This window comes from Lathyrus oleraceus, chromosome 3 (genome assembly GCF_024323335.1).
Source record: "Lathyrus oleraceus cultivar Zhongwan6 chromosome 3, CAAS_Psat_ZW6_1.0, whole genome shotgun sequence".
NCBI classification, from domain to species: Eukaryota; Viridiplantae; Streptophyta; class Magnoliopsida; order Fabales; family Fabaceae; genus Lathyrus; species Lathyrus oleraceus.
The window spans coordinates 61,733,797-61,748,136 of NC_066581.1; the positions used below are offsets into that span (position 1 = coordinate 61,733,797).

At 36.3% G+C, this 14,340-nt stretch overlaps 1 protein-coding gene across 1 annotated transcript; it reads left to right on the top strand.

Annotated features, from left to right (window-relative positions):
- The first annotated feature begins 12,861 nt into the window (after window positions 1-12,861).
- On the top strand, window positions 12,862-14,097 carry LOC127129668 (uncharacterized). The gene has a single exon (XM_051058814.1). It carries the CDS (start codon window positions 12,862-12,864, stop codon window positions 14,095-14,097), a length of 1,236 nt encoding a protein of 411 aa, XP_050914771.1.
- Window positions 14,098-14,340: the final 243 nt, after the last annotated feature.

Below are 14,340 nucleotides of genomic sequence, written 5' to 3' on the forward strand. Positions count from 1 at the left end.
GTTTTGACTTTTTTCTTTGCCTTTGACCCTAGGCTTTGCCCTAGGGGTTTGTACTCACAATTTATGCTTTGCCTTTCAGGTTCAAGCAATAAGTCCTAATGGATGATGTGATCTCCTTGCTTGAGATGAAATTTAGTTTGTTTAACTAATTCTGATTGTGTTGTAGGTCCTTTGGTGGCTAAGTCACTTGAGTTGTTGACTTACATTGTGTATATTGGTTGTCTCACTGTTGACTGTCTGTTTGGTTTGTCTGAATGTGAATATTGACTTGTTTGATTTTCTTACAGGTACTTTAGTAGCTTTAACTCATTACTTGAGTTGCTTTGCTTTGCTTGTGGTTGGCATACAGCTTAAGTAATCTCCTTAACTCCATGTAGTCTGGAAGCCCTGTCGTTTATGTTTGGCAGGCATTTGGCTGAAGTCCTCCTTAAGAGGCAATGACTGTGTTTGTTTACTTTTGTGCCATGTACTTCAAGTCCTCCTATGTGAAGAGGTAATTGGCAGATAGAAGGGATTTGCAATCAATCCCCTGCTATTCAGTTGAGTCTTTCATCTTGCTCACACTACGTGCTGATGCATTTGAATAAACACCCAAGATCTTTTTATATAGAGTCAGTCAAGGGGAGTAGCGTCCCACATTCTAGACTCCCACGCTTTCATTGATTCAAGCTCACCCAGGCCCGGGTTAAGAGCTATGAGGTCTTATCCTCATTATCTTTCATCTGCTCACCCTGACGGTCAATGTCAGTGGTTAAGAGCCTCAGATACCCTTCCAGCCGGCTTGTTTGTCGAGGTTGATATGACCCCTTGACTAAAGCCTCACCCTTGATGTTTGAGCCCCTTGTTGGTGTGTTTACTTCATGTTGTATGTGTTTGTGTGGTGTGATTGTATCCCCATAGGCTTGCTAGACTTCGCATAGTCTCGTTTGCATGTCAATTAAGGTAGCACGGTTCCTTCGTCTAGGACTTCCTTTCTTGCATGAGCTTTCCTAAAACGCAAACAAACTTGATCTTCCCTTAAGGACGTTGACTCCTTCTACTACAGGTGAGTAAGTCTCCCAAGGTCGAGCATCCGGTAGATTGCGTAGTAACGTTGTTCACTTAAAAAAACACAAAACAAAATAGAAATAGTTTAGCCGAACTACGGCAACTCTGATTCTCATGTCCAGATGAGATACGTAGACACGAGATGCGATGTCTTGTCGAGTTTGACTGACAACTAACTTTAATCCTTTTCTCTCGCCCTCGTTGCGATCGAGACCTTCCTTTTCTCTTGCCCTAGTTGCAATCGAGACCCTTCTGCTTTGTGTGTGTTCGGAGTCGGATGTAAGCCCAACGATTGGCATTCCGTTTCCTCGTTTGCGTTTGTTTGTTCGGAGTCAGATGTAAGACCAGCCATTGGCAGTCTGTTTCCGGTTGTGTGTTTGCTTTGACGTCTCAGCGTCTCCGTTCAGCGTTCTGTTTCGACGTGCGTTAGCCGAGCTACGAGTGCTCTGATTCTTCCTCTGGTTAGAGAATATATGTATGCATAGGATGCGATGTCCTAGCGAGCACGTTCCCATTTCCATGAACTACGTCGACTCTGATGTTTGTTTCTGACAAACTACGTAGGCCCAGGATGCGACATCCTGCCGAGTCACCTTCCTCCGTCTTCTTTCATCTGTTTATTCGAGTGTGTGTGCATTCTTTGAGCAGTTTATCAGCAACTTTATTCTATTCTTTTAAGCGTGGATCCCGTCGAGTACGGCGGACGTGAGGGGTGCTAATACCTTCCCCTTGCGTAACCGACTCCCGATCCTTGCAATCTCTGGTTGCAAGACCATTTCCTTTCCAGGTTTACTTCGAGCGTTTCCTTTCCCTCCTTTGGGATAAATAACGCACGGTGGTGGCTCTGTGTCTTTTCCCGCCGGTTGTTTTTCGCGTATGCGACAGCTAGTTACCGTTGGGGAATGTGTAATACCCCCAAAATTTACCCTTCATTTTTCCTGGAAGCATGGGATTATGTTTTACACTTCATTAGCATCATATTAGGTCATACTCATTGCATACTGCATTAGTGACAAGGAGATCAGGTTTTGATCGATCACTCCTTAACAGAAGGAGCCCACACAAAGAAAGATTGAGGATTGGACTTCATTTTCTAAGTATACAAGTCTCAAGGGTCTTAGGGGGGTCCAAGTATCTTATTATGGTCCCCAGTTCATCAGTGAAGGATTCAAAGCTATCAGAGTGTTCATCTGGATTTAATCAGAAATTAGGGTTTTATGGCTACCTGCAACAGGAAATGTTTGGTTGTAAGTAGAGGAGCTCATCCATGTCATGATTAGAGAGGCATCTTGGCCTAGGAAGATTCACAATTATCTTAGAAAGATCCATTGGCAATCAGTGCTATCAGTTCTTGATCATTTTGCCCTAAAACGAGGGTTTGGTATAAAATCAGTTTATTTTTTATTCTTTGAGTGAAACTCTTTTCATGGCCCTCCATATGTCCACAAGGGTCTACATACAAAAAATCAGCTCTTTATTTGAGCTAGAAGTGCTTCAATTGATCAATGGAATCGGGAATCAAACAGTTTGGGAAAAATCAACTGTGGGGCCAGAAAAGTCAACTCCTGACATTTTGAGAGTGGAATCTCAAAATCCATGCCTAGGGGATCCTACATGTGAAATTTGATCAAGGTTGGATCATGGATTCATCATTTAATCAGGAATTGGCAAAGTTACTTAATTTGGAAATGTTTGACTTTCCATTTAGGGCAAGTTTTCATGATTGTTGCACTCACTTTAAGCCCGTTTTCCATCAAGATAAAAGCTCCATTTGAAATTTTATCCAACATGAAAGTTGTTCCTCTTGTTCCAAGCTCTCTAGAAATATAAAGTTTTCTCCATTTGGATTAGAATTGAGAAAGTTATGCTTCGTCAAAGTGAGACATTTTTTTAGGACACTTAGAAAAATTTCTAAGTCCAAAATCTTCAAAATTTGTCAAGACTTCTGGGCCAGTTTTCTTGCACTTCAAGGCATTATTTGAAAATACTTTCTTCACAACAATTGGATCCATGGTTTGAGAGATACATTCATTTAAAGTGGGCACCATGACGTGATTTTCTAGGCAGATTTTGGGCCTGGCTGGCCCAATCCGATTTTCTAAGCATGCTGCACAAACCAGTCACGTTTTTTTTACCTCTTTTGGTCATGCATTGGACATCCATTCACTTAAGTTTGGCCCAAAATAACAACATTTTACACCTCACTTCACACTTTTATTCTTATGGATAAATCACTTATTTAAAAGCCCATGAGAACACCTAATCCACCCTATTTAAGAAGCTGAAACCCTAACCCTAAAGAAGCATTGGAATTTCGCAGAAAAGAGGCAAAGCTTCATCACATATTAGATTCCATTCCACTTATATTTTCCATTAGGTAATCATCTCTTCCATGACCATGTTTTGATATATCTCCGCTTGTTTACCATGTTCATCACCATTAATCCTTCCATTTACATATTTCTTTTTCTTACTTAAAATATTTTCTTCGTCCATAAAATTATCCAAAAATATTTTTCACTTTTCTTAACGTTTTATTTAATTTTATATAATTTTTATTTTTGTATTTTTATAATATTAAAATTTATTTTAATTATTTATTCTAACTGGTCCATTTTAACACACTTTTTTTTATTGATTTTATTTTTATGACTTAAAATTATTGTTAGCATTTAATTATTTATTGATTTTATTTTAATTATTTATTCTAACTGGTCCATTTTTGGGATGAAGGTTTACCACTGTCTCATGGTCAACCTGACATTTTCTTGGAATTTTATTTCACATTTTCAATTTATTTTGGATTTATTTTTGACTCTGTTTTGTTGGTTGACTTTTAATTTGACTTCTGTTTTATTTTAATTAATTCACGTACCAATTTTCAATATGTTTAAAATCTTTTTGGAGGATGATGATGTCCTGACCCCATCTTACTTAGTTTAATTTTTCATAATTTTATTGATTAATTTACTATTTATTCTTGATTTTATTCTAACCTATTCTTATTAATTGACTTTTGGTTTGACCTCGGTTTTATTTTAATTAGTTTATGTACCAATTTTCGTTATTTTTAAAATCTTTTTGGGGGATGATGATGTCCTGACCCCACCTTATTTATTTTAATTTTTCATAATTTTCTTCATTAATTTGCTATATATTTGTTATTTTTTAATTTGACTTGAATTTTCAGTTGACTTCTTTATGATCGATGTATGACTTAGGGATTGCTTATGGCAATTGAAGAGATCTTTTGATCCTCCCTCGTTCATCTCATATGCCATGTATTAGAGGCCTTTAACCTTGATTTTATTTGGTCCTTACCTTATTTCCTGATTAAATTATTCAGTGGACCCTTCGTGTGCATATTTTTATCTGTTTGACTCATCTGTTATCTTTTATACTTGTTTCTCTCATTCATGCTTTCTATTGCTTGATCATTTAACATGTTCATACTCCCATGCATTGTTTAAATTCTCCATTATTTGATTCTTTGGTTTTATTATATATTGTTTCTTTATCTGATCTGATTGATAACTATTGCCTACTTGTATGATGTATGAGGCATATATTCTTATTGTTTGTTTGCCATGAACAATCCCCATTCATAACAAATGTACCCCTCTCCCATAAAGTGTATAATATTTATTTCTTTATTTCTTTGGTCACCTGTTAATACAAGAATTAAAACGAACATCCGATAACCATTTCAAAATAAGATCAAAAGCTCGATCCAACGTCGAGTAATCATTTTCAAAACTTAACAGAACCAGCACGCATTCATCCATCCTCTTGTAAGTATATTGCCTCAGGCATCACCATCTACCCGTAAGTCGATTGTCTCCGGCATCTCCATCTACCCTTATCCGTAACTCCTCTCTGCGCTCCATCCGTCGACTCTTGTTCTGTTTAGGTAGCACCCATTAGGTAGAACCCTTTGTATGATAACATAGGTAGAATTCCCTTATTATTTGCATGCTAACATTAGGTAGATGTTCCCCTTTGTAAATCCTAACACATAGGTCCATATTGCATGACAACTCTAGAGAAGAGCTTCCCCACTTTTAGACCTTTTGTGCGTCTCCGATCTTGTGGCATGTCAGTCCATTCTATTGCAAAGAGGTAACTGCCTAAGACTCGATTTAGCGAGCTGCGACACCTACTGCTAGGATGTTGAACACACTGCCCACCCTCCTTTGACACAGCGGGTGTCCTCTTTTGTAAGTCCATGTTCAGATGGCAATCCTTAACCCCTAGTTAGCCGAACTACGTTTTACTCTGATTCTCATTCCAGATGAGATACGTAGGCATAAGACGCGACGTCTTACCGAGCACACTTCTCTTTAACCCATAGGTAGCCGAGCTACGAAGCCTCTGATTCTCATACTCAGATGAGATACGTAGGCAGTGGATGCGACATCCTTGCGAGTCATTTTCTTTTAACCTTCCTTTTAGTAAATAGTACTTTAGATATACCTACACCCCTTAGACTAGAACAACACTTATGAAAAGGGCTCCCTAAGAGTACCTAGGATGTTTTGGGTGCTTAAAACCTTCCCATTGCATAACCAACCCCCTTACCCAGATCTCTGACATTTTTACTAGTTTTTTATTCGATAAAACTTTTAGGTTTTTGTTCGCTTTCTAACCATTCCTTTGGATAAATAGAAGTGCGGTGGCGACTCGACTTGTATGGTTTACCTTGGATTTAGTCAATATCTTTAATGGTAACGAATACCCCGCTACAGCATGGTATTTGATGGAGTTGTTAATCAGTATGGTAACGACATTGGGGTAGTGATCATTACTCCTCAAGGCATGCATTTTCTGTTTACAGCTAGATTAACGTTCAAGTGTACAAACAACATGGTTGAGTATGAAGCTTGCATTATAGGGCTTGAAGAGTCCATTGATCTCAGAATCAAGTATTTGGACATCTATGGAGATTCAGCTTTGGTCGTGAATCAGATCAAAGGTGAATGGGAGACGAATCAACCCGGTTTGATACCATACAGAGACTACGCGAGGAGGATTTCAACATTCTTTACAAAGGTTGAATTTCATCATATCCCTCGAGATGAAAACTGGATGGCAGATGCTCTTGCAACGTTGGCTTCAATGATTGTAGTGAAGTTTTGGAACGAAGTTCCCAATTTAACTGTGATACATCTTGATAGGCCATTGCATGTGTTTTCCGTTGAAGAGATCAAAGATGAGAAGTTGTGGTATTTTGACATCAAGTGTTTTCTCCAAAGTCAGATTTACCCGTCTGGGGCATCTTTGAAAGATAAGAAAACTTTGAGGAGATTAGCCGGCAATTTTTACCTGAATGGTGATGTGTTATACAAGAGAAACTTCGATATGGTTCTGCTCAGATGCATGGATAGACATGAAAAAGACTTATTAATGACTGAAGTCCATGAAGGTTCCTTTGGTACTCACTCCAACAGACATGTTATGGTAAATAAGATGTTGAGAGCAGGTTACTATTGGCTGACAATGGAATCTGACTTTTGCAAGTTTGTGAAGAAATGCCACAAGTGTTAAATATATGCAGATAAGATTCATGTTCCCCCGACACTTTTGAATGTCATTTCCTCTCCATGGCTCTTCTCCATGTGGGGAATTGATATGATTGGAATGATTGAGCCCAAAGCATCAAACGGGCATCGTTTCATTCTGGTGGCTATTAACTACTTCACAAAGTGGGTTGAAGCGACATCGTATGCAAATGTAACCAAGCAAGTTGTTGTGAGGTTTATCAAGAGTCAGATTATATGCCGGTATGGTGTGCCGAGTAAGATCATTACTGATAATGGATCTAACTTAAATAATAATATGATGGAAGCTCTTTGCAAAGACTTCAAGATCGCACATCATAATTCTTCTCCTTACAGACCCAAGATGAACGGGGTTGTTGAAGCTGCAAACAAGAACATCAAGAAGATCATTCATAAGATGGTTGTGACGTACAAGGATTGACATGAGATGCTCCCATTTGCTTTGCACGGGTATCGTACATCCATCCGAACTTCAACAGGGGAAACCCATTTCTCACTTGTTTATGGCATGGAAGTTGTGCTCCCAGTAGAGGTTTAGATCCCATCATTGCTTGTGTTGATGGAAGCCAAGTTGATTGAAGTTGAATGGTGTCAGACCAGGTATGATCAGCTGAATCTAATTGAAGAGAAGAGGTTAACTGCCATGTGTCATGGTCAGTTATACCAGCAGAGAATAAAGAAAGCTTTTGATAAGAAGGTCAAACCTCGTATATTCAAAGAAGGTGACCTTGTGCTCATGAAGATCCTATTTTTCAAACCAGATTCTAGGGGCAAATGGACTCCTAATTATGAAGACCTATATGTTGTTAAAGAGCCTTTTCAGGTGGTGCTTTGATTCTTACAACTACGGATGGTGAAGAGTTCACACGTCCTGTGAACACCGATGCAGACAAGAAATACTTCGCCTAAAAAGAAAAGAACAGCTTGCTATGTTGAAAACCCGAAAGGGAGGCTTAGGAAAAAATGAGCGTCTCGGTGGATTGAAAACTCGAAAGGGCGATCCAGACAAAAGTTAGAGACATAAAACAGAAAAATTATCTCGATAAATTGAGTACCCCACCTCATGGCAATTTATGCAAAAATTAGGGATTATGGTAAGTAACTGCAGGCTGTTGATCTTTAGTCTTGAAGATTTTCTTGAGCACAACGTTTGGTTTTGATTCATCTAACTTGTTTATGTTTATGTCATTTTCCCTTTGCTCATTTGAGCCATATATTGTGATTGTGAATATTTATTTGTGTATTTTGTTTGTGTTTGTGGTCTTTTGATCTTAATGTACATAATAACAAACAAAAACCCTAAAAATTGTTTGTATGGGTTGTTGGATTTGATCTGAGACTTTGGACTTAGAATTAGGCAACATTCCCTATGCAAAAGGACTTGGTCAATGCCAATATTTCTGAAACCAAGTGCTTGTGAATTAAAATTGCATCTGATGCAAGTGTTGGTATCCACTTGAGTTCATCTGCTACATGGTCTTGATGAAGATGTTACTTTGAACCTGTGTTTAATGCCTTGTTCTGAGCCATCCAAGGAGTTTTGTCATCTGATACATGAAAGATTATGAAGAAGACTATGAAGTTACTGGCTTGGATGTGGCTATCCTTATTTGATTCCTTTCTCTTCATCTTGCTATTTGTGTAATGAGATTGCTTGATTCTAAAGTCCAAAGGGAAAGTGGATTTCTATATGACACTTTTGTCTATTGGATTGCATCCCGCTGGTCAGATCTTTTCTACTCTTAACTTTCAATTTTTGCTTAAGATTAGTCTCTTCATCTCCTCCCATTTCTTAAATTTTAAATCTCTCCCCCCTTTCAAAATCTTCTTTTCTTGTTTTATTTAAACTTAGACTTTATTGCAAATTAGAAACTTTGGCCTTATGCCATTGCATTTTTAAACTTCTGTTCATAATCAAATTTTTAAATGAACTTAACCATATTTGACTTAAAATTTCAAAAGAAAAAAAGAACTAACACTCATTTAAACTCTTTTAGGCCTTTTGTGCCTCTTTAAAACTTAAATTTTTGTTAAAAGCAATCCACTCACTTTGAAATTGATACCACGAACTATGGGATTTTGATCCCTTATTTTTATGTTGGTACGTAGGCATTAGTCCGAAGGACTTGTCAAACACAAAAATATAATCAATGAATTTTTTCCTCATCCCTGTCGTACCCCAAATTTTGCCCACACTTCATATGCTTTCTAGTGCCACTTTATGTTAAATAAATGAAGTGGCACAATTGGTAAGAGAGCATGTGTAAGGCATGTAAGCACAAGGACATGGGTTTGATTCCAACTTTTTTTCATATTTTTGGCATCATTTATTAACAGATATTTTAAATAACAATTATTTTTTTATTTTTTTATTTTTATCCAAAATAGAAAAAATGATTAAAAGAAGAGCGTAAGGAACTTAAGGGCAAGCACGCAAGTTCAAATCTCACCATCTTTAAATTTTGTACTTTTGTGCTTTTATTTTTTAAATCATTTTTTTCTTTCTACTTTTTTATTTTGGCTTTTTTTTTATAATTAAACTTCTATTAGACACTATTATTTTCATTAGCACTATGATTAATATTCTTGTTACTATTAATTTCATTTTTATGTTAGGTTACTACCTTTACTATATTAAAATTGTTATTACTAGGTAGATGTTATAGGTTTATTAATGCTATTTTTATGGCACTATTATTACTATTCAATTCTATTAAAATAAAATTAAAAAAGAGAAACAAAGGGAGTGATGTGATTATCATCATCAATATCAGAAGGAAAAAATGAAATCCAAATTGTATATTTTTAGTTTCAAACACGAACATATCTCCCTCAAATGAATTAAAAATTCAAATATCAAATCTACCCATACATAGAGAGTGAGATTGGTACTGCAAAAAACATCCATGTACAAAAGCTATAAATCCATAATCTAATCCGATAAAATCATTCCAAATTATTCCAATCAAACATAAAATCAGAATCAAATCACATTAAAACCCTTAATCTAATGTTCAACTATAAAAAGGCCATGAATTCTTCAGCAATGAGGGGGATATAAATTACCAATTATAAGTTTCCATTTTTCACATCGAAGGACGAAAATAAACACAGCCAAACAGTATCACTTAACCGGAGACCAACCGCACGACCACTGTGTTGGCACTTCCGTCGGCCGAGTAAATCAGTTGCGTCGCTACATAACCACCACCACTAGAAAACTTAGATCCGACCGTAACACTCTCTTCGACACCACAATCGCACCAATCAACCACCCCCCTGCTTGGATCTGCTCCGCCGTCGGTGAGAACTTTTTCTCCTTTTTCTTCTGTTGCATTTTTTCATGTTTCTTTTGTGGAGCTGCACAAATAATATTTTGTACTTTATTTATTAAGGGTTATAGGGTTAAGAGTAGTAAAATGTGGGCCTAATAAAATTGTTTTTGTGTTGTTTTATATTGGTCCATTTAAATCTCAAGTGTGGTCTTGTTAATTTTTGTTGTTAACGTTGACTATAGATTTGTGCCATGGTGAATCGAGTTTCCGTCAAAACCGAATGTTAGGGGCTATACTTTTATTAGTTAAAACCATGATTACATACTTTGTTAAACGTATAACTTCTAAAGCAATAACCAATAATAATCTGAGATAAATGTTAAGTTAGATTTTAAAACCCAAATAATTATCAATTTTTGTATTAATATTGAAAAGTATATATATTATTTTCTTTTTTCTTCTTTTGTTCTTAGTTTTAAGATGCAGTAGAATTCCTAAAATAAAATGTTAAAATCAACTGATTCTTTTAATTTTTCTTGTAGTGTGTAAAGTAATAATAAAAGTATTTTTGATAAAAATCGTAAACAAATGTACACCCTTTCTCTAAGTCTCACAACTTATTCAATATAATTAATGTAATTAATTCAACTTTTATTTAATAAATTAGTCTAATACAATTTTAGTCTAATAATCAAAATACAAAAAAACATTTAGTTCATAAAAATTCAATAAAAAAAAACAATACATAAATAATATTTAACGAATTTTGTTTAGTTAATTTAAAAACATACGAAAAATAGATAATTAAGGTTCTAAATTTTGTGATTAAATAATATTATCATTTAGGGTTAAATAATTAAGTGGTATAATTATGTTTAATTAGTTTAATTTAGAGTTAGATTATTATAATTATTCCCTTATAATTAACATAATAGTGAGATTAACAAAAATAATTGGATAATTGCAATCAACATGGAATAAAAACACAAATATATAATTGGGGTTTTAAATTAGGGTTAGGGAAATTTTAGAATGATTAAGTGTAATTATATTAGTAATCAGTTTTAATGGTTAAATATTTTCCCTTTAATAAAAAAATATAATTAATTAGAGAATATGATTAATTAAGGATTTTTGGGATAATTTTAGGGATAATTATGAAATAAAATTTTAGGATTAGTGATATATATTAAATTGCATTTCATTTAAATTATTTTAATCAAATTAAATTTTTACAATTGAATAAGGGATAAAAACAATGGATAAAAATATGGGATAAAATTATGGAATAAATTTCTACGATTTTAAGGATAAAAAAAATCAGGGATAAGGGATATGGCATTAACTTTTTAATATTTTTATTAATTGAATATATAATATCATTATAAATTTTAAAAAATTTAATTAGAACATGAGGAGATATAATTAGGGATAATTCATGGGATAATCGTGGGATAACTTAGGGACAACATGAAATAAAATCTATAACAATTGTTAGGGGTAAAATTGGGGATTAAAGTCAGGGATAAGGGATATGGTCTTTGGGCTTTTAAATCAAACTTTTAATATTGGAATAATTATATAACATCACTAGGGGTCATTTTCTTAAATCAAAGTAATGAGATTTTTTTTTCAATCAATCAAAGAGGGATAAAATCAAATTCAACACACTTCAAACTATAAGTCCTCTACCCTAGTGTATTGAGGCATTTTATAAAAATCAATCACTTCTCCGCCCCCGATGCTTGAGAATCTTCAAGGGATAAAAACAATCAACAAACAACTTTTTTCTACCAGAACTACGGGACTCTGATCCTTCGATGAACTTGGAGATACGTAAGCACAAAGTTGTAAGACTCTAGCGAGTACAATAATCAAAAACATTTTTAAGTTTTCCTTTCTCAATTAATCAATTTTCTTTTAAAATAATAAAACATTTTTATAAAAAAATAAATACTTAAACAATTAATAAATATTCAAGCAAATGTTTCTTAGAAACACACTAACCCTAGAACTAAAGAAGGATCTCATTGAGTACAATGGAGGTAAAGGGTGCCTAACACCTTCCCCTTACTTAACTGACTCCCGAACCTAGTCTCTCACCCTTAGTCATTAGGTTTTTATCATTATTTCCCTATTCCTTAGGAATGAATAAAGGATGGTGGCGACTCTGTCATTTTTCCAGCCGCGACAGCTGGCGACTCTGCTGGGGACCTGTATACCTTCCCTAAAGAGAGTCCATCCTAACCTCCGGTTTTAGGATTTTGTGTGCTTCCTTGTTTGCTTGCTTTTATTTATTTATTTATTTATTTACTGCTTTTCATTTATTTATTTTTCTTTTTATGCTCCATATTATTTTCTTATCTTATTAAATTATCATATTATTGGTGGGAATCGATATTATGTGAGGAGCTAAAACCCAAGCTCGAGAAAAAAGTTAAGCTTAAGTAAGGGGTCGGCCTGTCTCGGCAACCGGGGTTTTCATCCCGTAGGGTCTTTGATGACGATTCCGCCCAGAATAGATCAATTCAAAAGGTTTGTCATGAGAAGGCTAGCACTTCTTCATGATAGAGCTCTGAGTTCGATCCATGACTCTGGGGACCTAGTCTAGAACCCTCGCAATTTAGGGTGACCTTACGTTATCCACCTGCATAGGTCGTTACTAAGGTCCCGCCTAGACGAGGCTTATCCCGAAGGATTACCATAGGAAGGCTTGCTCCTTCTCATGGTAAAACAAGGGTATAGTCCATGACTCTAGGACTATTATTCTACCAAAAGCTTTATATCCTACAAGTGAGGGGATTGGGTAGTCTAACCTTATATCCAACCTAATCTTAAATAGCCTACCCAATATAGGGCATACTTACATGACCATCCTAACCAAAAATATCATCATGTCATCATGTCATTAGCATCAAAATAAATCTTTTACATACATTTACCATCCTTTGGGGAATTTCAAAATTCGTTGTAGGTACTCAATGGAAATGAATAAAAGAACAACTCTCCGCATTAAGGCAACCATACCAGATCTCCAAAGTTTAAGGATCCTTCAGGGGTTGATGCCCAACTCCATCCAGAGGAAGTTTACGCTCAAATATGGGGGTATTCTTGATCTCTTAAGAGTCCCTGTGAAGGCAGAGGCAGTTACTGCCTTAGCTCAGTTCTATGATCCGCCCTTGCGGTGTTTCCTCTTTCAAGACTTTCACCTATCCCCCACGCTAGAAGAGTTTAAATTATATGTAAACGTCCCCAAAAACAGAAAGGGACCATACATGGGAATGGGGCAGAAGATAAATCCCAAAGATTTGGCTATGACTTTAGGGATATCCCCTGAGGACCTTCTGCTACATTATAAGGAAGATAAGGATGTCCAAGGTCTTAGGAGGAGTTACTTGGAAGGGGTAGCCCGAAGAATGGTTGGGATAGAAAGGTGGGGTTCATATATTGATGTTATGGCTTTAATAATGTTTGGGATAGTCCTCTTTCCTAATGTGGGTGACTTCGTGGATGTCTCGGCCATCAGGATCTTTTGGGCTGTGAAAAATCTAGAGGTGGATCTAGTGCCTGCTCTACTAGATGACGTCTACTATACCATGAGCATTTTCCATAGTAAGGAGAAGGGATCCATGCGCTGTTGCATTCCATTGTTGTACCAATGTCTTGCCTCACATCTTTATAGGGACATCCATCTAATAGAGACCAAGGGTAATCACGCTTGGGCTCAAAATCTGGCATCCCTAAATGAAGGATTTATCCTCTGGTATCCAAAGGAGATAGATACCAGGGACATAATCATCAGTTGTGGGAGTTTTCCCAATGTACCCCTCATTGGTTCCAAGGGGTGCATTAACTACAATCCAGTAATGGCTCTAAGACAGTTGGGTCACCCCATATGGGAGAGGCCTAAAGAAGATGAGATAGAGGAGTTTATCTTACATGGTGGAGAAGCTTCATATAGAGAACAACTTAGGAAGGTTACTCGGGCATGGGAAAAAGTGCATGTCAAGGATAACAAGCCAAAGAGGAAGGATACTTCATCCGGAGAGTCCTACACCCCTTGGATTAAGGAAAGGGTCCGTCTAATTAAGTTACCTTTCGTGATTGACCAAACTTATGTTCCAGACACACCTAACCCTGTTACAATGTCCACTGAGGAGGTTGACCGTCTCAAAGACACTATTGCTAGGCTAGAACAAGATAAGGAAAGCCTATAACATAGTCTTTATGACGTAACCTATGAAAAGAACCAGATAAGCTATGACCTGGAGCAGAAGGACAGACAACTCCTTGAGAATATGGAGGAACTCCGGACTGAAAGAAGTAAAAGACAAAAGACTTTAGGGGGTTTATTCAGTGCCGGAGTTAACTTTGAAAATCTCAATGGTAAGTTAAAAGAGGCCCAAGTTGAAGGTCAGAGGTGGAAGAGGGCATGAGAGCTTGCCACATGGGAACAACAG